Raw genomic sequence first — 25,547 nt, forward strand, 5'->3', positions numbered from 1 at the left:
TTGTGTGGTATACATCTGAAATATGCTCATGAATTGAACTAATCAAGCAAATATCAGATGAATCTGTTTATTGGTGGGTTAAAAGAACTGGCATATTTTACCTTGGTGCTCAGACTGAAGCTGTAATGCAGTGACTTGCAACAGTATGTCTTATGTTCATTGTCCTTGAGGCTACGCAGGTGTCTGGGTAGTTGGCATGAAACCACTGCCTTTAATGGTCTTAATATAATGAGAGCAGCCTGGACGAGTGGAACAAATTCCACAGTTGAAGGCAGCGGTGAGACCTGTTTGGGCCACGACCCAGGGTGCTGTCAGGCAAAAACCATGACTTAGACATCTGCGGTCCTTTTCTTGATTTCCTCTGCTAGTTCTGCTCTCGATACATCAATCTGAGAACCAGACCGGAGAGAAACATGTTTGAGGGGTGGTGTTTTATTCAACCAGGGAAAGCACATTGTAGACCTACCTGGCCAAGGCAACAATCAATACATTACATGATCTAGCCTAAAATTTTTTACAATCCCATCAATATTTTAAATTAAATCAGTGGCACTAACATATGAAGTATGGATTGTAGACTACTCCATGCATCTGGTGCACAAGAAGAGAGGGCAGTCTTGCATAATACTGTGGATGTCCTGGGGACTAGCAACCACCTAGCGTACCAGGTATGGTAACTAATGGTGAGGGAGTTTGGTGTGTGACTCACCTCCTCTCGGCTGTGGACTGTTCGGAGTTTCACCACCCCGTCCTTGAGCTCCTGCTCCCCCAGGATCGCCACCAGGGGGATCCCAGAGTCCTCGCAGTGCTGCAGCTGGCTCAGCAGCTTGGGGTTCTTCTTATACATCACCTCTGCCTGACAACACACACATCAGTGCTATTAAAAAGGTTCCTCTTATGAAGTCACACAAAGCCTTTTCAGAAGTGGAAATTAACTCTACATGCACATCACTCACTGTGATTGAACACACACCTTGATCCCAGCGTTCCACAGTTCAGCGGTCAGTCTGAGTCTCTCATTTAGGAGGTTCTTCTGTGCAGAGGCCACCATGACCTGGGTCTCTGTGGTGCGCACCTTCTGCGCCGATGCCTGGGGGGCCAGATCCCAACACACCAGTCAGACACACAGGCTTTCTCATGCACTTATGAATAAACAAGACTGAGTGTAGAGCTGACAGTTTGATAATGCCCCTTCCTTACCTCAGCCTTCTGTTCCATGATGGAGAAGACCCTTTCGATGCCGATGCTGACCCCCACACACGGCACCTTCCTGCCCTTGGGGTCAAACATGCCCACCAGGCCGTCGTAGCGCCCGCCACCCGCCACGCTGCCCACGCTCACTCCCTCCTCTGCCTTCTCGTCCACCCCATTCTGGGTCGCCGCCACATTGACCGGGCCGTTCTGAGTCAGAATGGCCTCAAAGATCACTCCTGTGTAGTAGTCCAACCCACGGGCCAGACTTAGGTCAAACACCACCTGGGGGAGGAGAGAGAGGACAGATTGGGAGGAAGGAACACGAGATTAATGATATGGCAAAAGGACTGCAACCTATCCAGCTAATTTCAGCTGATCATATCTGTATAACCGCTGACCCCCAAAACTATTTCTGTTAAACTAAATGCCTCTACAGAGTAAGCTGTCGATGTACAGATTACCTCAGTCATATCACCTTAATCACCAGACAACCTCTCACCTTGTCTGTGACCTGGAAGAGCTGTAGGTAGCTGAAGAGCTGCTTCATGTCTGTGAGGCCGGCACACGCCTGCTTGCTCTGCGACATCTTAGCGTCCTGCAGTAGGCGCTCAGCTAGGTCCATTCCCCCTGGAACACACACCAACCAGACAAGTTCAGACAGGGGAAAGGTCAAAGGTCAGTCTGCGTGTGTGATCTGTCCTCACCCTGCATACTGACATATTGTCCGATCTGATCAGCTGCCTCCTCAGAGAGACCCTTCTCATTCACCATCTCACTCTTTACATCCTCCCACGACATCTATAGAGAGAGAGAATAAAGAAACAAGTCCCTATCAACTTGTTTTGCATATTAAGATATTGCTCAGGTTTATTGTTATGCATTCCATTTCCTTAACCACATAAGAGTTGGGTTGAGTGCAGTGGATTTACCTTGTCCAGTTTGTCCACTGTGGAGCAGATAGTACGGAACTTGTCATCTGGAACACCACACACTGCAAACATCCCATCTAGAATACGTCTGTCGTTCACCTGCACAGAGAGGATATTATGGTGGGGATGAGAGTTAGGAGGAGTACATCCACAAATTCATTGCTTCAGATTGTATCTCAAGATGTTTGACCGTGGGTGCTGTATGTGTGGATGCGTCTCTGACCTACCTTGATGCGGAAGTCTCCCAGCTCCAGCTCACTCAGGATCTCGTGGACAATCTTCAGGCACTCAGCGTCTGGGATCATGGGGTCGTACTGGCCTGCAATGTCAAAATCCTGGGAGGGGGAGAGACGCACATAGAGAGCTAGAAAATGGGTCATGTATATCCACAAACACCTGGATGTAGCAGAAACCAATAACTATTCCAATGTTAAAGTTGATGTTGAAAGTCTAACACCAGGGTTTACGTTTCACCCAATAACCCGATCGCTCGGATGCTTACACACTGATAGAACTCCCTGTAGCGGCCGCGGGTCATGGCAGGGTTGTCACGGCGATAGACCTTGGCGATGTGGTAGCGCTTGATGTTGGTGATCTTGTTCATGGCCAGGTAACGGGCAAAGGGCACCTGAGAGGGGGCGGGGTCAAGGACTTGTAGACACCTGATTGGCTCACAACGTGGATAAAACCCACAAGGGGATATACAGCTAGTTTGCTTTAGGGGAATTTTGGGAATTAACTTACCAATCTGCAAGCTATCCCACTTAACAATGTATGCATCAGGACTAATACAAGGATACAGTGAGATCATCTCTCCTCCTTGGTCCTTCAGGTCGTAGATGAGCTTAGAGTCCTCCCCATACTTTCCCGTCAACGTTTCCTACAAAATCATAGATGGGAGAAAATGGTCAACCTAAGTACATTATGTATTACAAATCGAGGGGCTAGTTCATCTCTTTCTATTCTTCGTCAACGGTGTGTTTGTGTGTGTATTTGCCACGCGCACACACCTTCAGCTCAAAGACGGGCGTGTCGATGGTCTCGGCTCCGTGGCGTTTGAAACAGCGAATAATGGTGTTGAAGACTCTCTCTCTGATGGCCATCTGCTTAGGGTTATAGTCCCTGGTGCCCTGAGAGAGAGAAGGAGAGGGAGATGAAGAGATGGGAGGGCAAGAGAGAGAAAAATAGTGCATAAGCAATACAACACCTAGTGATTTGGACTTTCAATAAAGACAAGTAGTAAACATATTACACAACAAGTTCTCTTGACCATCCACTGCCTGTGAGATGCACTCTCCATGGTGGCAGTCTATACCTTAGCAGTCTTGAGCGTGAATTGGTGTTTGCCTTCATCTCCTCCAATTTGAGCCTTCAGCTTTAACAATTTGGCCACTTCCTCATCAATCTAGGAAAGAAACAAACAAAGTTAAAAATCAGTGTTCACCAGGACCTTAAACCGATCCTCCCCCATTCCCATTCCACCCTCCAGAATATGGGTCTCACCTGAGACACAGTCATCCCACCAGAAAGGGTGCGTAGAGAGCGGACACACAATCGAGACCGATGGCCCGCCAACCCCGCACACAGACGCAGGGATGCCATATCCAGGGTATTTATTGCAGCAGAAAAAGCAACCAAAAAACAACCAAAAATGGCCGTTCAGGAGTGCGGCATCACATCAGCAGTACAGTCCAATAGAAAAAACATCCACCAAGACAGGTGAGGGGTTATCCAATTCAAAAGCAGGGTTATCCAGGAATATCCAGTGGAAGTGTTTGGATCCCAAGTAGTGACATGTGGAGGAGGTAGATGATGATGGACGTAGATTTGGCCCCAGCAGGGTGGTTGGCATCGAGCAGGAAGAACAGGAGAAAAATGGTGAGCAACCCTATCACTAGGGAGGAGGGCAGGCATGACACATCATCACAACATGGAGGACAAAACATGAGAGGCAGGGGTCAATCAAACCATCAAGCCTAATCACAGCCCAGAATTAAACCAACTAACTGGCCTATCACAGCCCAGAGACATGGGTGGGCGCAGGACTTAACTTACCCCTGGAATCAGAACTAGGCCTATCTCTGGACCAGACAAGCACTGGGCCGTGTTCACGAGGAACAAATCTGGATATAAAAACAAAATAATTAAACTGTGTGTCCTACTGAACACGACCTGATCCAGTGATGTAGGAAGGTCTGAGCTCCAGCCCCTTGGCATTCAAATCAAATTGAAAAGATAGAAACACAGAGAAAGAGAGGCAGAGAGAACAATACAGTTGAGGATAGAGACTAAAGGTGGAGACAGACTCAGTGCAAGAAGCTCACCATTCTGCCATTGAAAGGAACTATGTATTCACACAGGCTGGAATACAAATGTACAACGATTGACCAGCCCACTAACAATTGCGCATGTTATGACAGCTATCTTGCTAATTATGCCAAATTGCAGGGAGATTTCATCATCAGCCGTGATGCCTGACAGCTATTTTTTGCTGAATAATTTGGGTCACTATGATTATCTACCTTGGCCACGTGCATCAGAATATAATTCATTATTTACTTCGCAATGGCCATGACATGAATGCCACTTCTAATTGAACTAACGCTAGCTAGCTATTTTGCGATTCATTCATCTGATAGAGAACCGTCGAGGCCGGTGTCTTGGCACTGCTACCGCTAGCTTATCGCGTATGGCAAGAGTCTACGTTTCCACCAATGTCAATAAAACTGAACGTCGTGAATACTGACTTGCTCTTTGCTGGCTTTCTCTGTCTTTAGCTTCCGCACGACTTCTCCTTGTGTTTTAATTGCATCTTGTATCTGCGCTTTATCGGCCATTGTGTTCTAATGTCAACGAAACTAGAAGGAATATCTATGTGCTACTGCTGCTAACTCTTCCTCGAAGACCGGAAGCTGGGATCCGATGATATACCTACACGTACCACACAGTCGCAGTTTATTCAAGACTGCGTTTGTCAGAGCGTGATGAAACAATGTAGCAATTTAGCGCTAGTAAGTAGTACATACCAGATACACTATAAAAATCATGTTTTAGCAGAAAGACATGGAATGAAACGAAGGCACTTGCAATAAAAAGAGTTTAACACTTCCGACACTAACTATTAACTTGATTTTGTACTTATTATACAGTATAAGTAGTGTGATTTTCACTTACTAAGTATGTAGGGGATGTAGCTCAGTGGTAGAGCGCATGCTTTGCATGTATGAGGCCCCGGGTTCAATCCCCGGCATCTCCACTCCACACCTTTTGATAAAGATCTGTTTTCTGGTGTTACAATTGTATGAAGCGGATGAAGTTGACTATACATATTCCCGGATAAATGAAGAAATTCACCAATCAACAAAATGTTTATCATCAACAGAAATAAGTTACATATTAGATTTAATTTGATGGAAATTTTAAAGATGTTTTATTTTCCTTCCAGTAGGCTATTATTTGTTATCTACGTTCTCACTAACCCAAGTTAATTCAAGAACTCAGATACACATGGCATTGGTTGAGCCTAATAGCCTAACTTAGCATATAGTATATTATATATTCATAGTATATTCTGGAGCCCTATTCTTCTCTCATATATCACGTTCTGTTACTTTTTACTACTTGTATTTATATAGTATTTGTATTCACTTGTAGTTTGCTTACTGTTGTTTTTTTACATTGCGCTGTTGTATTTAATTGCACCGTTTACACTGTATCCGGTGCATATGACCAATCAACTTTATTTGGATTGGATTTATAACATTTTCACGACCATTTTATTATGTGATAGTCAAGGATTTGTGCTGCACTTATTCTTATGAACAAATGTCAACAGACAGTTTGATGTTGAGTTGTCTAGTCTCAGCTTTCTGCATGTGCTCACTGAGAATGTTTTGTAAACAAACATCAGTGTTTTGTTGTTAAACTTGATATATTTGATTTATTTAGAATGTCTCTCCGAAGGCATGAAAATGTCTGCTACAGGTTAGGTTATGCTTGTAATGTGTAGATTGTCAGTAATATAATACCCTATTTTAGCCACACGCACACACACTTCTCAACTGTAGCATTGGTGTCTGTGCAACACCCAATGTTTCTGCTCCCTTTAGACATCTAGTTAACAGGGGAATGTTGGAGGCACAGTAGTCACATTGTGACCTGCAGTACCCAGCTAACAGCAGGACCTACATAGTCACAGTATGAATCTGTATTGTCCTTCAAGTTAAATATGGAGTTGGCCTCACTTGACACCAGTTACTGTAAGTCTAACTCCAGTTGTCCTAGACATGATATCAGTCTGTTTCAGCACTAAGATGTTTGCCAGTATACCATACTAGTTTTAATTGAATTGAATTAAAGAGCCTTTACAGTGAAAAATGAAATCAGATTGTGTCAGTTGATGATCTGGTGATTTCAACAACCTTCCCAAACCTGTTCTTGTCATTTGAGCAGACTGGCATCATGCAGTGAACACCTTTCCTTCTATAACTACAGGTATGTGACAGGATGTTACAATTAGCGCAGTGAGATCTTTTATTTTTTAAATTAAGATTATTATTCTAAAAAAACGTTTTGTTACGTTATTTGTAACTTATTTTGTACATGATGTTTCTGTCACCGTGTCTTATGACCGAAAATAGCTTCTTGATATCAGGGCAGCGATTACTCACCCTGTACTGGAGGAATTCTTTTCAACGAGTCGGATGGGAAGGATTTACTCTAGACACCCGACAAGGCCCTCATCCCCGTCATTCGCAGGAGGAAAAGACTGAGATATTGTGGACAACGGTCCGGGTATCCGTCGCCGAGAGGGTAATCTACCTTTACCATCGGTCCAATTAGCCAACATACAATCAATCAATAATAAAACAGACGAACTACGAGCACGTATATCCTACCAAGGGGACGTTAAAAACCGTAATATCTTATGTTTCACTGAGTCGTGGCTGAACGACGACATGATTAACATACAGTTGGCGGGTTTTAATCTTTTTCGGCAGGATAGAACAGTGGTCTCCTGACCCCTCCTGTCTCAGCCTCCAGTATTTATGCTGCAGTAGTTTATGTGTCGGGGGGCTAGGGTCAGTTTGTTATATCTGGAGTACTTCTCCTGTCCTATTCGGTGTCCTGTGTGAATGTAAGTGTGCTCTCTCTAATTCTCTCTTTCTCTCTTTCTTTTTCTCTCTCGGAGGACCTGAGCCCTAGGACCATGCCTCAGGACTACCTGACATGATGACTCCTTGCTGTCCCCAGTCCACCTGGCCGTGCTGCTGCTCCAGTTTAAACTGTTCTGCCTTATTATTATTCGACCATTCTGGTCATTTATGAACATTTGAACATCTTGGCCATGTTCTGTTATAATATCCACCCGGCACAGCCAGAAGAGGACTGGCCACCCCACATATGCTCTCTCTAATTCTCTCTTTCTTTCTCTCTCTCGGAGGACTTGAGCCCTAGGACCATGCCCCAGGACTACCTGACATGATGACTCCTTGCTGTCCCCAGTCCACCTGACCGTGCTGCTGCTCCAGTTTCAACTGTTCTGCCTTATTATTATTCAACCATGCTGGTCATTTATGAACATTTGAACATCTTGGCCATGTTCTGTTATAATCTCCACCCGGCACAGCCAGAAGAGGACTGGCCACCCCACATAGCCTGGTTCCTCTCTAGGTTTCTTCCTAGGTTTTGGCCTTTCTAGGGAGTTTTTCCTAGCCACCGTGCTTCTACACCTGCATTGCTTGCTGTTTGGGGTTTTAGGCTGGGTTTCTGTACAGCACTTTGAGATATCAGCTGATGTACGAAGGGCTATATAAATACATTTGATCTGATTTGATTTGATCTCTGGTAAGACAAGGGGCAGAGGGCCTTTGTATATTTGTAAACAACAGCTGGTGCACGAAATCTAAGGAAGTTTCGAGGTTTTGCTCGCCTGAGGTATCTCATGATAAGCTGTCGACCACACTATTTACCAAGAGAGTTTACATGTATATTTTTCATAGCTGTCTATATTCCACCACACACCAATGCTGGCACTAAGACGGCACTCAATGAGCTGTATACGGCCATTAGCAAACAGGAAAATGCTCATCCAGAGGTGGCGCTCCTAGTGGCCAGGGACTTTAATGCAGGGAAACTCAAATCAGTTACACCAAATTTCTATCAATATGTTAAATGTGCAGCCAGAGGGGAAAAAACTCTGGACCACCTTTACTCCACACACAGACACACATACAAAGCTCTCCCTCGCTCTCCATTTGGCAAATATGACCATAATTCTATCCTCCTGATTCCAGCTTACAAACCAAAACTAAAGCAGAAAGCACCAGTGACTCGGTCGATAAGAAAGTGGTCAGATTAAGCAAATGCTAAGCCACAGGACGGTTTTGCTAGCACAGACTGGAATATGTTCATGGATTCTTCAGATGGTATTGTGGAGGACACCACATCAGTAACTGGCTTCTTCAATAAGTGCATCGATAACGTCTTCCCCACAGTGACCGTACCTTACATACCCCAACCAGAAGCCATGGATTACAGGCAACATCCGCACTGAGTTAAAGAGTAGAGCTGCCGCTTTTAAGGAGTGGGACTCTAACCCGGAAGCTTATAAGAAATCCCGCTATGCCCTCCGACGAACCATCAAACAGGCAAAGCGTCAATACAGGACTAAGATTGAATCGTACTACACCGGCTCCGACGCTCGTCGGATGCGGCAGGGCTTGCAAACTATTACAGCCATGAGCTGCCCAGTGACACAAACCTACCAGATTAGCTAAATTACTTTTATGCTTTCTTCGAGGCAAGTAACACTGAAACATGCATGAGAGGACCAGCTGTCCCGGACGACTGTGTGACCACGCTCTCCGTAGCCGATGTGAGTAAGACCTTTAAACAGGTCAACATTTAAACAGGCCAGACAGATTACCAGGACGTGTACTCCGAGCATGCCCTGACCAACTGGCAAGTGTCTTCACTGACATTTTCAACCTGTCCCTGACTGAGTCTGTAATATCAACATGTTTCAAGCAGACCACCATAGTCCCAGTGCCCAAGAACACTAAGGTAACCTGCCTAAATGACTACCAACCCGTAGCACTCACGTCTGTAGCCATGAAGTGCTTTGAAAGGCTGGTCATGGCTCACATCAACACCATTATCCCATAAACCCTAGACTCACTCCAATATGCATACAGCCCCAACAGATCCACAGATGATGCCATCTCTATTGCACTCAACACTGCCCTTTCCCACCTGGACAAAAGGAACACCTATGTGAGAATGATATTCATTGACTACAGCTCAGGGTTCAACACCATAGTGCCCTCAAAGCTAATCACTAAGCTAAGGACCCTGAGACTAAACACCTCCTTCTGCAAGTGGACCCTGGACTTCCTGACAGGCCATCCCCAGGTGGTAAGGGTAAGGAACAACACATCCGCCATGCTGATCCTCAACACGGGGGCCCCTCAGGGGTGCGTGCTCAGTCCCCCCCTGTACTCCCTGTTCACTAATGACTGCATGGCTAGGCACGACTCCAACACCATCATCAAGTTTGCCGATGACACAACAGTGGTAGGCCTGATCACCGACAACGATGAGACAGCCTATAGGGAGGAGGTCAGAGACCTGGTCATGTGGTGCCAGGACAACAACCTCTCCCTCAACGTGGTCAAGACAAAGGAGATGATTGTGGACTATAGGAAAAGGAGGACCGAGCACACCCCCATTCTCATCGACAGGGTTGTAGTGGAACAGGTTGAGAGCTTCAAGTTCCTTGGTGTCTACATCACCAACAAGATATCATGGTCCAATCACACTAAGACAGTTGTGAAGAGGGCACGACAAAGCCTATTCCCCCTCAGGAGACTGAAAAGATTTAGCATGGGTCCTCAGATCCTCAAAAGGTTCTACAGCTGCACTGGTTACATCATACTATGGCAACTGCTCATTCTACGACCGCAAGGCACTACAGAGGGTAGTGCGTATGGCCCAGTACATCACTGGGGTCAAGCTCTCTGCCATCCAGGACGTCTATATCAGACGGTGTCAGAGGAAGGCCCTTAAAATTGTCAAAGACTCCAGCCACCCTAGTCATAGACTGTTCTCTCTGCTACCGCACGGCGGTACCGGCGGTACCGGAGCGCTAAGTCGCGGTCCAAAAGGCTTCTTAACAGCTTCTACTCCCAAGCCATAAGACTCCTAAACAACTAATCAAAGGGCTACCCAGACCCCTCTTTTATGGTGCTGCTGCTACTCTCTGTTTATAATGTATACATAGTCACTTTAACTCTACTTACATGTACATATTACCTCAATTACCTCGACTAACCGGTGCCCCCGCACATTGATTTTGTACCGGTACCGCCTGTATATAGCGTCGCTTGTTATTTTTCTGCTGCTGTTTAATTATTTGTTACTTTTATTTTCTATTTTCTACTCATCTATTTTTTACTTAATTTTTTAAATTTTTTATTCTCAATGTTGATTAAGGGCTTGTAAATAAGCATTTCACTGTAAGGTCTGCACCTGTTTTATTCGGCACATGTGACAAATACAATTTGATCTGAACTCATATATCATAACAACATACAGGAACTCAAGTCCTTTTCTTCACCTGACCTAGAATTCCTTGCAGTCAAATGCCGACCGCATTATCTACCAAGAGAATTCTCTTCGATCATAACCACAGTCGTGTGTACCCCCCCAAGCAGACACATCGACGGCCCTGAAAGAAATTAATTTGACTCTATGTAAACTGGAAACCAGATATCCTGATCCCGCATTTACTGTAGCAGGGGATTTTAACAAGGCTATTCTGAAAACAAGGCTCCCTAAATTTTATCAGCATATCGAATGCGCGACCCGGGCTGGCAAAACCCTGGAACATTGTTATTCTAACTTCCGCGACGCATACAAAGCCCCCCCTTTCAGAAAATCTGAGGTATGTGGCAGGGTCTACAGTCAATCACGGACTACCAAAGGAAAACCAGCCCTGTCGCGGACCACGATGTCTTGCTCCCAGACAAACTAAACAACTTCTTTGCTCGCATTGAGGACAATACAGTGCCACTGATATGGCCCGCTACCAAAACCTGTGGGCTTTCCTTCACTGTAGCCAACGTGAGTAAAACATTTAAACGTGTTAACCCTCACAAGGCTGCTGGCCCAGACGGCATCCGCAGCCGTGTCCTCTGAGCATGCGCAGACCAGCTGGCTGGTATGTTTACGGACGTACTCACTCAATCCCTATCCCAGTCTGCTGTTTCCACATGCTTCAAGAGGGCCACCATTGCTCCTGTTCCCAAGAAAGCTAAGGTAACTGTGCTAAATGACTATCGCCCCGTAGCACTCACTTCCGTCATCATGAAGTGCTTTGAGAGACTAGTCAAGGACCATATCACTTTCACCTTACCTGACACCCTGGACCCACTCCAATTTGCTTACCGCCCCAATAGGTCCACAGACGACGCAATCGCAATCACACTGCCCTAACCCATCTCGACAAGAGGAATATCTATGTAAGAATGCTGTTCATCGACTACAGCTCAGAATTGAACACCATAGTACTCTCCAAACTCGTCATTAAGCTCGAGACCCTGGGTCTCGACCCCGCCCTGTGCAACTGGGTCCTGGACTTCCTGACAGGCCTCCCCCAGGTGGTGAGGGTAGGTAACAACATCTCCACCCCACTGATCCTCAACACTGGTGCCCCACATGTTGCGTTCTCAGCCCTCTCCTGTACTCACTGTTCACCGATGACTGCATTGCCATGCACGCCTCCAACTCAATCATATAGTTTGCAGACGACACTACAGTGGTAAGCTTGATTACCAACAACGACAAGACGGCCTACAGGGAGGAGGTGAGGGTCCTCGGAGTGTGGTGTCAGGAAAATAACCTCACACTCAATGTCAACAAAACAAAGGAGATGATCGTGGACTTCAGGAAGCAGCAGAGGGAGCAGCACCCTATCCACATTGATGGGACAGTAGTGGAGAAGGTGGAAAGTTTTTAGTTCCTCGGCGTACACTTCACTGACAAACTGAAATGGTACACACAGGAAGGCCAAAAAGATCATCAAGGACAACAACCACCCGAGCCACTGCCTGTTCACCCTGCTATATCATCCAGAGGGCGAGGTCAGTTCAGGTGCATCAAAGCAGGGGCCGAGAGACTGAAAAACAGCTTCTATCTCAAGGCCATCAGACTGTTAAACAGCCATCACTAACATTGAGTGGCTGCTGCCAACATACTGACTCATCTCTAATGATGTAATAAATGTATCACTAGCCACTTTAAACAATGCCACGTTATATAATGTTTACATACCCTACATTTACTCATCTCATACGTACATACTGTCCTCTATACCATCTACTCCATCTTGCCGTTCGGCCATTGCTCATTCATATATTGTTATGTGCATATTCTTATTCATTCCACTTGTGTGTATAAGGTAGTTGTTGTGAAATTGTTAGGTTAGATTACTGTTAGATATTACTGCATGGTCGGAACTAGAACCACAAGCATTTCGCTACACTCGCATTAACATCTTCTAACCATGTGTATGTGACAAATACAATTTGATTTGATATCCTCCATGTTCAATAGTGTAAAAAAACGGCACATCTGAAAGATGTCAGTTGTGAGGTATGCTACATTTTGAGTGAAAAACAAAGACTACATGCAATACTGAGTGCCCAAAAATGATCTCAGTTGCCTGAGGAACCATAAGTTCAGCCCCACAATTTGGGCATTCCCAGATTCCCAGACACACTACCCCATTCACACATTCAACCTTATACCCCCTTGCCTGTTTCAGGGGTCCAAAAATACAGCCTCCATGAATTAACCATCTCCACCTCCACACATCACCTTTGACCCCGCCCAACCACCACATACACTTATGGTCGGCCCCGTTGTCAAGACAGCAGGGTTAACTATTTTACTATATTTTTTTAGTTTGGCAGCCAACTCTATAGATGAAAGGAATTTGAATATTGTCAGTGGAGTTAAACCACAGACTAATGGGATGACGTTGGTGTTGTTGTGTTGAGTGGCTGAGGTTCAGAATGAGGGATTTAAACAACGAGTGGTGGTGATAATTTTGCTGTGTTTTATCCATTTTTGTCTCTGCTTTGACAGGTTATGGTGAAAGATCAGGGGGATCAAGTTTCCTTTTAGATAAAAAAGGGAGTCCTATCTATGCATGTTTTTTCAATCATACATTTTCCCTGAGACAGAGAGAATGAAGGAGAAAGAGAGACGGTGCATCTCTACTGGTGCATCTGGAAAAGTACTCTGTTCTTAGCCCTCCTCTCCTGCATTGTCACTCAGATCTGCTTACTTTTGTCTCTGTATCACTTTGTAGCTCAGTTGGTAGAGCATGGTGCTTGTAATGCCATGGTAGTGGGTTTGATTCCTGGGACACCCATATGTATGCATGTGTAGCGTGGTTCGTTCTGCGTTGTGTACTTTTAATTAGGACGCTGCCACAACTGAAGGTCTGCTAGTGGAATTATTTTTATTTGCCCTGCACACGAAGAGACAACACACATTATGTTAACCCTTGGCGCAGTCCTAGCTCTCAAGCACCTTGCTAGCCGAAGGTCAGGCAAAAGAGAACAATAAGGGTGTACGGAAATACAGATAACCCGCGATGGGCCAAACCAAAATATACAAAACTTTTACAATCACATGTCTGCACAATATTGATTTTAAAAAGTGTTTGTACACCAAAGATAAACATTAGCTATGCAGCTGTAATTAAATTTAAAAAATACACTGAATTATTATTTTTATTATCAAACTATTAGCATCCCCTCTTGACCTGGCCTATTTGAATTGGTTCATGTGTGCAACTTGGTGCATAAATCTAGGGGAACAACATCACACTGCTACATTCACCCCCACTGTTTTACACTAGATTATAGGCACAAAACACATTACCTCGAAAGTAACAAAGCAAAGAAAGAAAAAAGACATTTCACAGAGTAACCCAGTGTAGTCCCTTAATTCTAGACCCACAAATGGTCGATCAGCTGGAAAACTATCCCGCAAAGGATTAGGAAAAATAAGGGGTAGCTAATCCCCTTATTCAACCGTATACGAAAAATGCCATATACATTTTAATGCTGATGGACTACACACAAAGTTACACGAATTGTCAAATATATTAGACAAATCCACAAATCATTCTAAGACACACTTAGATTACTACATATATATATAAAAAAGAAAAGGTAGGCAATATCCGACCGTCACCGAGAAACAAGGAACTGTTTCATTTCTTGTGTAGACATAGTTTGGATAAGCCTATTCACTGGCTTAATAAATCTACCTAGTCTAGTCCGAACACCCTCACCCAAAAATCTAGCAGGAATGTCACAGACAGCACTAACCCTACTCAGAGGTCTGACCTCAGGATGGAGAGTACTACAGATCCGCATATCTGGAGCCAGCACACTTTCAGTTACCGACTCAACACTAGTAGTGTCAGACGACTGATCAGAATCCTGGTAGATTGTCACAGACCACACTGACGAAGCATCTTCAACCAAGGTAATATCATCTGTCACAGCATCATCCACACTGAATGGAGTTTCGCAATCAGAACTCTTGTAGGCTTTGTGGATATCTCTCTGGTCCACTTCTGCTGAGCACACCTCACTTAAGGGGACTTCATACGGTTGTTCCACCTCACTTCCATCAGCTGGGACTTCGCCATCCTCTTGGAGTATCCTCCCAGAAGACTCAGGAAGGCCTGCTACCCAGTGGACAGTCCTGGCGTCACTCCCATCCATTTGGCTGGACTCTGCAGACATCTCAGAGATCACGTCACCACTCGATAGAGATCTGATAGAGATCCGTGACCCTCAGGTTCCTCCCACGAAGGCAAAGGCAGAAAGTTGACTGGCATAATCAGGTTCCTATGCACAGCTTTGATGTGTCCAGTGGTAGGGTGTTGGATACGATATGTGTTCAGTGAGCTGTTCTTCTTAACCACTATGTACACCACACTCTCCCAGCGATCAGCCAGTTTCTTCTTGCCCCTCTCCCCCTTGTTAGCAAGTAGAACTCTGTCTCCCTTCTGCACCGAGTGACCCTTAGACCGTCTGTTGTAGACCTCGGCTTGTCTCTTTTGTTGCTTACTGGCATGCTGCTGGGCCAATGTCATGGCCTCTCTCAGATCCTCACCCAGAGACTGGACATACTTATCCACATCTACTGTGTCCCCATCCAACAGCACACTTTCAAACATAACATCTACCGGCAACCTATGGGTGCGTCCGAGCATCAAGAAGAAGGGTGGAAACCCAGTAGTCTCGTGAACAGTGCAGTTATAGGAGAATGTCAATGTGTTCAACATCTGAGACCATTTAGCCTTGGACCTAGCTGGCAGAGCTCTAATCATCCCGCCCAGTGTGCGATTCAGACGTTCTGCTTGACCGTTACGCATGGGATGATAAGGTGTGATGTGGGACTTTTCAACATCAGATAACTGAAGCAATTCTGCAATAAGTGAACTCTCAAAGTTAGCACCCCTGTCAGAATGGATACAATCAGCGAACCCATAAATGCACGATACAGAATCCCTAACCGCGTGGTGAGTTTTCTCCACTGTCTTAGAGCATAAACTGTTTCTTTAGCTTCAAAGACTCGCTCTACAAAGAGCATAACTCTGCTGATGATAGGATCCAGTGACTGGTTATCATACAACTCCTTGTGTGTAAGGACAGGTAAAGGGCTCTAAACCCATGGACATCAACTTCTCAAGGTGCTGCACATGTGAAACGGTCCTCACTGTGACACCATCATCCCATCGGCGATGGGCATGGAGGACAGCAGACACCTCTTCACAGGAAACCAACCCGCTGACATCATCACCAGCTCTACTCAACTCACTCCCAGGAGCCATAGACGTTCTACAGCCAGCCTCTGGCTGCTCACAGGAGAGACGGAACATGTCTTGGACATCATCCACTCGAAGACCTCTGGCTTCCTCCAGCAGGACATCATATGGAATTCTTGTCAGTCGGTTTTTGGTAATGAGCTGGAGAAAGTCTACGATAAGGTAATCGAAATGGGCGGTCATCAGTCAGCCGTATGCGATGGCAGAATTCTTTTGCCTCTCCACAATCCAGGCTATGTCTAGAGAACTTACTTCATACTTCTCAATTAAACCGACAAGTTTGTCTTTCCAGAACTGTGAAACTGGACACTCCTCAACAGACAGGCCTTGAAGTCCAAGATTGCTCAGTGTACTGTTGCCATTAACTACACTGCCACCAACTGAACTCTTAGCTGTAAGACTGCCATGTGAGCTGTCACTTTGTACTTTTGCCACGTTATGGTAAGCTGCTTGCTGTTTGACATCATCAAAATCCTCCAATGCACATCTGCCACTTTAACATTTCGTCTCAGGGTAACTGGCAAAGTTGTTGGATTCACAATCTTCACAGGGAGCCATCCACCCCTCCACAGAGATGTAACTACTCTCCCTACTAATATGTGTCGATTCACACAACGAGACGTTCTGGGCTCGACAACAACAGTACTGCCCACAGAGTTTTGTCTTTGGGGGTAGGCGGCCCCACACCAGATGCTCACTCATGGGTTGGAGTGTTACTGCTCTCTTAAACTTAATGGTGCCCACTTTATCTGGGATGGAGTCTCCTCTCCATCTCTCCAGATTTGATAAGAGACGCAGGAAGTGGCTGTCATCACATTGGCCAGAGGGACCTGGCGTATCCACCACCCGCCAGTAGCTGACATCACACTGGCCAGAAGGACCTGGGGTACTCACCACCCGCCATTAGCTGTCATCACATTGGCCAGAGGGACCTGGCGTATCCACCACCCGCCAGTAGCTGTCATCACACTGGCCAGAAATACCTGGGGTACCCACCACCCGCCAGTAGCTGTCATCACACTGGCCAGAAGGACCTGGCGTATCCACCACCCGCCAGTAGCTGTCATCACACTGGCCAGAGGGACCTGGGGTACCCACCACCAGCTGTCATCACACTGGCCAGAAGGACCTGGCGTATCCACCACCCGCCAGTAGCTGTCATCACACTGGCCAGAAGGACCTGGGGTACCCACCACCCGCCAGTAGCTGTCATCACACTGGCCAGAGGGACCTGGCGTATCCACCACCCGCCAGTAGCTGTCATCACACTGGCCAGAAGGACCTGGCGTATCCACCACCCGCCAGTAGCTGTCATCACACTGGCCAGAAGGACCTGGCATATCCACCACCCGCCAGTAGCTGTCATCACACTGGCCAGAAGGACCTGGCGTATCCACCACCCGCCAGTAGCTGTCATCACACTGGCCAGAAATACCTGGGGTACCCACCACCCGCCAGTAGCTGTCATCACACTGGCCAGAAGGACCTGGGGTACCCACCACCCGCCAGTAGCTGTCATCACACTGGCCAGAAGGACCTGGGGTACCCACCACCCGCCAGTAGCTGTCATCACACTGGCCAGAGGGACCTGGCGTATCCACCACCCGCCAGTAGCTGTCATCACACTGGCCAGAAAGACCTGGGGTACCCACCACCCGCCAGTAGCTGTCATCACACTGGCCAGAAGGACCTGGGGTACCCACCACCCGCCAGTAGCTGTCATCACACTGGCCAGAAGGACCTGGCGTATCCACCACCCGCCAGTAGCTGTCATCACACTGGCCAGAGGGACCTGGGGTACCCACCACCCGCCAGTAGCTGTCATCACACTGGCCAGAGGGACCTGGGGTACCCACCACCCGCCAGTAGCTGTCATCACACTGGCCAGAGGGACCGCCACCACCCGTAGTAGCTGTCATCACACTGGCCAGAAGGACCTGGCGTATCCACCACCCGCCAGTAGCTGTCATCACACTGGCCAGAGGGACCTGGCGTATCCACCACCCGCCAGTAGCTGTCATCACACTGGCCAGAGGGACCTGGCGTACCCACCACCCGCCAGTAGCTGTCATCACACTGGCCAGAGGGACCTGGCATATTCACCACCCGCCAGTAGCTGTCATCACACTGGCCAGAAGGACCTGGGGTACCCACCACCCGCCAGTAGCTGTCATCACACTGGCCAGAGGGACCTGGCGTATCCACCACCCGCCAGTAGCTGTCATCACACTGGCCAGAGGGACCTGGCGTATCCACAACCCGCCAGTAGCTGTCATTTGATTTGAACTTCAACACATTAGTGCCCACAATGAGTTCATCAACCTGCCCATCTACAATAAGCACGGGGACGACATAACTGAAGCCATAAAGCTGTATTTTTAAGTCACACATGCCCACTGGGCTAGTTTGTGTCCCACCACAACTCACCAGGATGATGTCTGAAGCAGCTAGAATGTTCCCCTCTACCACTCCCGCCTCCCTCAACCGAGGTACAATATCTGCGCGCAGAGTAGTAGCCATGGACTCACTATATAACATCCCCTTCAGCTCAACTTTATCCTATACCAGCACGGTGGTGTAAAACAAACTGTCATTCTGAGTAATTCTCATTGATATCATCATCAGTGGAGGAAAAATTAGACTGCCTCACATTGCCCTCCTCAGAATGTTTTCCTGAGACCTGCCCGTCTGTCCACATCCAGGGCTCTTTCGCTTCCCAGTCTCACTACAGTCAAAGCTCATGTGATCAGGAGAGAAGCACTTGAAACACAGCTGGTGCATCTGACAGTGAGCTTTGGTCCAATGATTAGTGCTTCCACAGACAGCGCACTCACGCTGACGTTTGGGGAACTATTTACGGGGCCCTCTGTTCACAGACTGAGTATTGCTGACAAGAGCCTTCTCTAACATACACAAAACTTTCTCGAATGTCCCACCCTCAGATGCAGATGGGGCCTGTTCTGGTTCACGGCCACTTCGAGAAAAAGATGACACATTAGGTCTGCTCACAGGATCCACATCCTCCTGGGGGGAGTCAAAGTCAGCAGCCACCTGCTGTGAAAGTTGTGTTCTACATACTTTACGCTCCCTTAACATTTCATCCAAATGATCCTGTACCTCACTGGCTGTCCAGTCACGAAGGGGTTTGCATTTGAACACTTGGGCCAACTCTTTATCAGGACAGTTGCGTACAAACATGGCTGCCAACTCTGAGCACTGATTGGGCAAGGTCCTACCCTCACTTACAAGGTACTGTAAACTGTTCAGCTGCCTCTGCAGCTTTGTTAAACCTAATCCAGATATCTAGTGGACCCTCATTAGCATATGGTTTGATTGAGTAGAAATGAGCTAATGGCATACCTGAACAGACAGTATCCCCAAAGTGTTGCTTGAGAACACTGAACACTGCCTTAACATCTGTGACAACAGGGTTGTTACGCATCCAGACTTTGGTCACATTCCGTGCCCTCCCCACGAGCCTAGACATCACCTCCCCAACATTCTCAGACCCAGTGTAACCCCTCTTCTCTAGGTAGACTCCCATCAGCTCCTCCCACTCCAGGACAGAGTACTTACCTGAGCCATCACCCCTAAAGAAAGGTGGAGCACTAACATCTGACTTCACAACCAGATTCAGCTTGGATGCATCAATAAAAGTTGACCCACATTGTTCAGGCAGGGGAAACTGCTGGGGTTGGTGAGGGGGATGGGCAGGAGAAAGACTTGAAGTCCCAGGCTGCAGTAAACTCGCTCTGATAGATTCTCCTATCTCTGAACTAATCTGCTTAATAAGGTCACTAAACTGACTCGGAGGTGTCACATTTGTACTGAGGACTGGGGATGATGGTAGATCAAAAGACAGAGGTGGGATACCCTGGTCATGTGGAGTAAACAGCCTACCCCTCCCAGTGCTTGTAAACTCAGGACTAGCAACTCTATTCCCAGGAGCTGACTGTACAAATGGTGTAAATGCAAGGACACCCCTCCCTCTACCCACACTAAAATCCCCAGCATAACTCATTTTATGGACTTGAGAGTCTTCCATGGCTCAATAGAGCACTAAAATACAATGTAATTTACTGCAGACAAATACCCCCCAAAAAATGCAATAAACAAATTCCTTCAAAACAAGCAAATAAACACAAATTCCATTAACTAGTGAATATGCTACATTCACCTTCACTATTTACAGTATAAATTCACTTATAGCAATGCACAGCTCCAGTGGTCGGCTTGAGCTGACCAGTCGACAGGTCGCGGCACCAGTTTGTAGCGTGGTTCTTTCTGCGTTGTGTACTTTTAATTAGGACGCTGCCACAACGGAAGGTCTGCTAGTTTAATTATTTTTATTTGCCCTGCACACGAAGAGACAACACACATTATGTTAACCCTTGGCGCAGTCCTAGCTCTCAAGCACCTTGCTAGACGAAGGTCAGGCAAAAGAGAACAATAAGGGGGTACGGAAATACAGATAACCCGCGATGGGCCAAACCAAAATATACAAAACTTTTACAATCACATGTCTGCACAATATTGATTTTAAAAAGTGTTTGTACACCAAAGATAAACATTAGCTATGCAGCTGTAATTAAATTTAAAAAATACACTGAATTATTATTTTTATTATCAAACTATTAGCATCCCCTCTTGACCTGACCTATTTGAATTGGTCCTTGTGTGCAACTTGGTGCATAATCTAGGGGAACAACATCACACTGCTACACATGCATGACTGTAAATCGCTTTGGATAAAAGCGTCTGGTATATATTATTTCTCTCTTACTGTTTGGTGATTGTCTTTGGAATTGTCTGTCTTAATCAGTATTATTTCCAGAAGGAGGTCAGTTGGCTTCAATAATACCCCTGTAGAGGGCAAGAGAGAGGGGGTGAGTGAGAGAGAAATAGAGAGACAGAGAGCCAACGAGTGAAATAGAGAGCGAGATCTGTTCAAATTTTTGTCTTTAATTTTTTTAATCCTGTCGTTAAGAGGATTTCATCAAAATGTTACTACCCCCCCCCCCCCCCACTACACACAGTCAAACATGTGGACACACACACAGACACACACACACTCACACACAATCTACGCTGTCTCGTTCTCACTAATCCAACAGGGAGAGGCTTTAGTTACACATACAATACATTTGTATACGCAGTGCCAAACATGTTTCTGAGCCTAATTGTTTTACTTTAAAAACATGGATTCATTCAGAATGTGGTTTTCATATTGAATTTGCTCTCGGCTACATAGGAACTTCTCACCATTGATTAGGAGCTGTACAGTTGGAAAGCACTGGCAGCCATATGGTGTGAGTGAGTGATAGAGAGAGCAAGAGAAACTGTCAATCTTCTTACGGGATGGAAAGAGGCTTTATCTCCATTGATACACACCACACGTACAAACACACGCACACAGATTTTGATGTAGGGGTGGTGGGGGCTGTATGGAGGAAACTATTGTGAGAGCTCAGAAAATTGAGGGGGGTTGGGTTAGCATGAGGGATGAGAGAGGGAGAGAGAGACACATCTGTTCAGATTGAGTGCGAGTCAGAGAAGAGAGAGTGCAAGAGATCAGCAAAAGAAGGACATAAAAGTCCGGGAAGAAGAGCTGGTAAGCATAGGATAAACTGCATTTTATCTTGTTTTGCCTAATGCTGCTCTGTCAATCATTAACTATCGTATGTGTGTACACACTGTGTTTCTGTGTATGCACTAGTTTGTTATGTTTCCAGTATCGGTATATTTAGCATTAACTGGTATTATATGTTTCTCACCCTCTCTTCATTAGTAGACTAGCAGTATGTATATTAGCATGTACAGAATATTATTTTTAGCTCATGTGTTTCTTTGCCATATTGTCTGACAGAGGGTGTTAGAACCAATTGTGTGTGATGCACATGCACTGCACCAGATGCTTGGGTCCAAGTCCAGAGTGCGTGTTTAGAACCCAACATAATTAAAGAATCCATTCATTAACACCCATTGACCCTCACTGCACTTTCATGACTCAACCATCACATGCCACCCTCCTTACTGTACCCCTCCCTTATTCTCTTTCTTTCTTTCTGTATATCCTACCTTCCCTCTGTCTCTCTCTCTCATCCCTTTATTATCTCCCTTCAACCTTGAAACAAAGGCCGAGACACCACAGCTTTTATTTCCTCCCTTTCTCCTTCTATCTGTCCCTTGAGAAAAGGACTGAACCTCCATTCCACTTTATCTCATTACTTTACAACTGTCCTCCACCATCGCTATATCCCTCCATCCATCCCCCCTCTTTGCCCCCATCCTTTAACTAAATGACACCAGCTAATTTAATTAAAGCACCACATCCTTCTCAGCCCCCTTACACCCATCCCATCCACTTTCCCTCTGCATTTAAGTCGAGTGTCTTCTTGTGCACACCAACACAACCCTCCCCTACTTATTTTATGTTAAATGATCTTCCATCTCCTGATTAGATATTTATTGATTCAACTGCCTATTGAACATGCACAGTTGAAGTCGGAAGTTTACATACACTTAGGTTGGAGTCATTAAAACTCGTTTTTCAACCACTCCACAAATGTCTTGTTAACAAACTATAGTTTTGGCAAGTCGGTTAGGACATCTACTTTGTGCATGACACAAGTCATTTTTCCAACAATTGTTTACAGACAGATTATTTCACTTATAATTCACTGTATCACAATTCCAGTGGGTCAGAAGTTTACATACACTAAGTTGACTGTGCCTTTTAAACAGCTTGAACAATTCCAGAAAATGATGTCATGACTTTAGAAGCTTCTGATAGGATAATTGATATAATTTGAGTCAATTGGAGGTGTACCTGTGGATGTATTTCAAGGCCTACCTTCAAACTCAGTGCCTCTTTGCTTGACATCATGGGGAAATCAAAAGAAATCAGCCAAGATCTCAGAAAAAAAATTGTAGACCTCCACTAGTCTGGTTCATCCTTGGGAGCAATTTCCAAACTCCTGAAGGTACCATGTTCCTCTGTACAAACAATAGTACGCAAGCGTAAACACCATGGGACCACGCAGCCGTCATACTGCTCAGGATGGGGACGCGTTCTGTCTCCTAGAGATGAACATACTTTGGTGCGAAAAGTGCAAATCAATCCCAGAACAACAGCAAAGGACCCTGTGAAGATGCTGGAGGAAACAGGTACAAAGTGTCTATATCCACAGTAAAATTAGTCCTATATCGACATAACCTCAGCAGGGAAGAAGCCGCTGCTCCAAAACCACCATAAAAAAAAGCCAGACTACAGTTTGCAACTGCACATGGGGACAAAGATCATACTTTTTGGAGAAATGTCCTCTGGTCTGATGAAACAGCAATAGACCTGTTCGGCCATAATCGTTCGTCGTTATGTTTTGAGGAAAAGGGGGAGGCTTGCAAGCCGAAGAACACCATCCCAACCGTAAAGCATGGGGGTGGCAGCATCATGTTGTTGGGGTGCTTTGATGCAGGAGGGACTGGTGCACTTCACAAAATGGATGGCATCATGAGGAAAGAAAATGATGTGGATATATTGAAGCAACATCTCAAGACATCAGTCAGGAAGTTAAAGCTTGGTCGCAAATGGACAATGACCCCAAGCATACTTCCAGAGTTGTGGCAAAATGGCTTAAGGACAACAAAGTCAAGGTATTGGAGTGGCCATCACAAAGCCCTGACCTCAATCCTATCGAAAATTTGTGGGCAGAACTGAAAAAGCATGTGCGAGCAAGGAGGCCTACAAACCTGACTTAGTTACACCAGCTCTGTCAGGAAGAATGGGCCAAAATTCACCCAACTTATTGTGGGAAGCTTGTGGAAGGCTACCTGAAACGTTTGACCCAAGTTAAACAATTTAAAGGCAATGCTACCAAATACTAATTGAGTGTATGTAAAATTCTGACCCACTGGGAATGTGATGAAATAAATAAAAGCTGAAATAAATCATTCTCTCTACTATTATTCTGACATTTCACATTCTTAAAGTAAAGTGGTGATCCTAACTGACCTAAGACAGGGCATTTTTTTCTAGGATGAAATGTCAGGAATTGTGAAAAACCGAGTTTAAATGTATTTGGCTAAGGTGTATGTAAACTTCAGACTTCAACTGTATATAGCCTACATCTACTGACTATCTTCATTGACGTTTTCATTCACCATTATTTTCAGAATAATATTGTATCTTTGCATTATTTAGGCTACATATTTCAATTTTCTCAATGATAACGGAGATTTACTCACTTTTATGCTGAGTAAAAAACTAGGCTATACAGCTTCGTTGCGATACAGTGCTGGGCTATTATGATAATGTATATATATACCTCTGCATGTTTAAAGGATTTGCGACATATAGTGCAAACGCCATTGAAAGCCTTTAACATAAAGTGTGTAATATAATGACAGCATGATCAGAGATAGCATGAAAGTTTTCTTTGGCAACAACAGCAGAAAACTAACATGTAAATCGGTGCTCTCCCATCTCCAGAGCGTTTTACCAGTAGTGCCAAAACGTCTCGAGAAGCACTGGTCCTGTCACAGCTTATCTACACTCCTCACGTCAACCCGACCATGAAGGACGGATGACACTTCAGAGACCCGGACCCCTCCCCTGGATGAACTGACCTAAAGCGATAAATGTTCCCTCCAATTTTGTTTTGCGAGTTTCATTGGAATATGCGAGCGCCAGCGGGATGAAGGCAGCAGCGTGGAGTTTTCTCCTGCTGTGCGCGTGCACGCAAACCGTGTCCGTCGCCGGGATCCAGGGCTCGACAGTTGCCCCAACGGACACAACAGCATCCACCTCCTCTGCTCCTGTTACCCCCACTGACGACCAAAGCACTGGACTGGTGGTGAGGAAAAATGCGGAGGCGTACAATACCCTGGGGCTATTTTATTATTCATCCAGCATGGATTATTTATTTCAGCAAGTTGCTATCATTTATGATGGCCTTTGAAGTGAAAATCGTTTAAAAAAAAAAAGTGAAATAGTGAATAGAAAAAAATGTGAATACAAATTCACTACCAAAGTGATAAATAATTTGCCCTTGTCTGATTTTGTATCATACATTTTTTTCACTTTGCCTGCAAGGCCAGAGTGTTGAGCCTATATGTTTCATTGTGAAACTGGGCTCACATGGACATGGAGCTGTACCTTCACAGGATTAGGCTAGATACTGTACATAGACACACTTTGAAGAGCAGTCAAACTCTGATTTTCACTTATCTAATCTTCACTTAGCTTAGTGATCTCTTTCCCTCTCAAAACGTCGACTTCTGCTTCTCAACATATGTCTCTAAGCAGCACAAGTGACGTTTTAGGACTGACCTACAATAATGCCTCTCAATGCAATGCCTCTGTTTCCTGTCCCAGGATTGGCTGACCAGGTATGGCTACCTCCCGCCCTCAGACCCCTCTACTGGACAGCTACAGGCCTGGACAGCTGTCACTCATGCTGTTAGAGCCATGCAGAGGTTTGCAGGCCTCGAGGATACAGGAGTTGCAGGTG

General features: G+C 45.7%; 2 protein-coding genes and 1 non-coding gene across 4 annotated transcripts in view; 2 read left to right on the plus strand and 1 right to left on the minus strand.

Annotated features, from left to right (window-relative positions):
* Window positions 1–53: 53 nt before the first annotated feature.
* On the minus strand, window positions 54–5,043 carry LOC115130676 (histidine--tRNA ligase-like). Of its 2 annotated transcripts, none has more exons than XM_065019696.1 (14): window positions 4,871–5,043; window positions 3,439–3,528; window positions 3,134–3,253; window positions 2,910–3,003; window positions 2,829–2,830; window positions 2,626–2,751; window positions 2,351–2,458; window positions 2,124–2,222; window positions 1,899–1,992; window positions 1,694–1,821; window positions 1,201–1,476; window positions 974–1,090; window positions 710–856; window positions 54–389 (listed from the first exon to the last, which is right to left on the minus strand). In XM_065019696.1, exons 1-14 carry the CDS (start codon window positions 4,958–4,960, stop codon window positions 330–332), a joined length of 1,551 nt encoding a protein of 516 aa, XP_064875768.1. In that variant the 5' UTR covers window positions 4,961–5,043; the 3' UTR covers window positions 54–329. The 2 variants fall into 2 exon arrangements, with proteins under 2 accessions (XP_064875768.1, XP_064875767.1); XM_065019695.1 differs by lacking the exon at window positions 4,871–5,043 and adding an exon at window positions 3,627–3,781.
* A 264-nt stretch (window positions 5,044–5,307) lies between these two features.
* Window positions 5,308–5,379, plus strand: trnaa-ugc (transfer RNA alanine (anticodon UGC)). Its single transcript has one exon. It is a non-coding gene; the product is annotated as a tRNA-Ala (tRNA).
* Window positions 5,380–21,560: 16,181 nt separating this feature from the next.
* The window catches only part of LOC115130049 (matrix metalloproteinase-17-like), a 9,905-nt gene continuing 5,918 nt past the window's right edge, over window positions 21,561–25,547 (plus strand). Inside the window, exons 1-3 of the mRNA XM_065019144.1 lie at window positions 21,561–21,649; window positions 24,527–24,890; window positions 25,412–25,544. Coding sequence (XP_064875216.1) covers window positions 24,732–24,890; window positions 25,412–25,544 — 292 coding nt within the window. The 5' untranslated portion in view covers window positions 21,561–21,649; window positions 24,527–24,731. The remainder of the gene's footprint in view (window positions 21,650–24,526; window positions 24,891–25,411; window positions 25,545–25,547) is intronic.

The sequence above is a fragment of the Oncorhynchus nerka genome, linkage group LG6 (assembly GCF_034236695.1).
Source record: "Oncorhynchus nerka isolate Pitt River linkage group LG6, Oner_Uvic_2.0, whole genome shotgun sequence".
NCBI classification, from domain to species: domain Eukaryota; kingdom Metazoa; phylum Chordata; class Actinopteri; order Salmoniformes; family Salmonidae; genus Oncorhynchus; species Oncorhynchus nerka.

Coding starts and splice junctions, on each gene's coding strand:
- LOC115130676 (XM_065019695.1), bottom strand. CDS start 3,725: ATGGCATCCCTGCGTCTGTGTGCGGGGTTGGCGGGCCATCGGTCTCGA. Junction 1,993..2,123: donor CAGTGGACAAACTGGACAAG/GTAAATCCACTG, acceptor CTCTCTCTATAG/ATGTCGTGGGAGGATGTAAA. Junction 1,091..1,200: donor TCATGGAACAGAAGGCTGAG/GTAAGGAAGGGG, acceptor CTGGCCCCCCAG/GCATCGGCGCAGAAGGTGCG.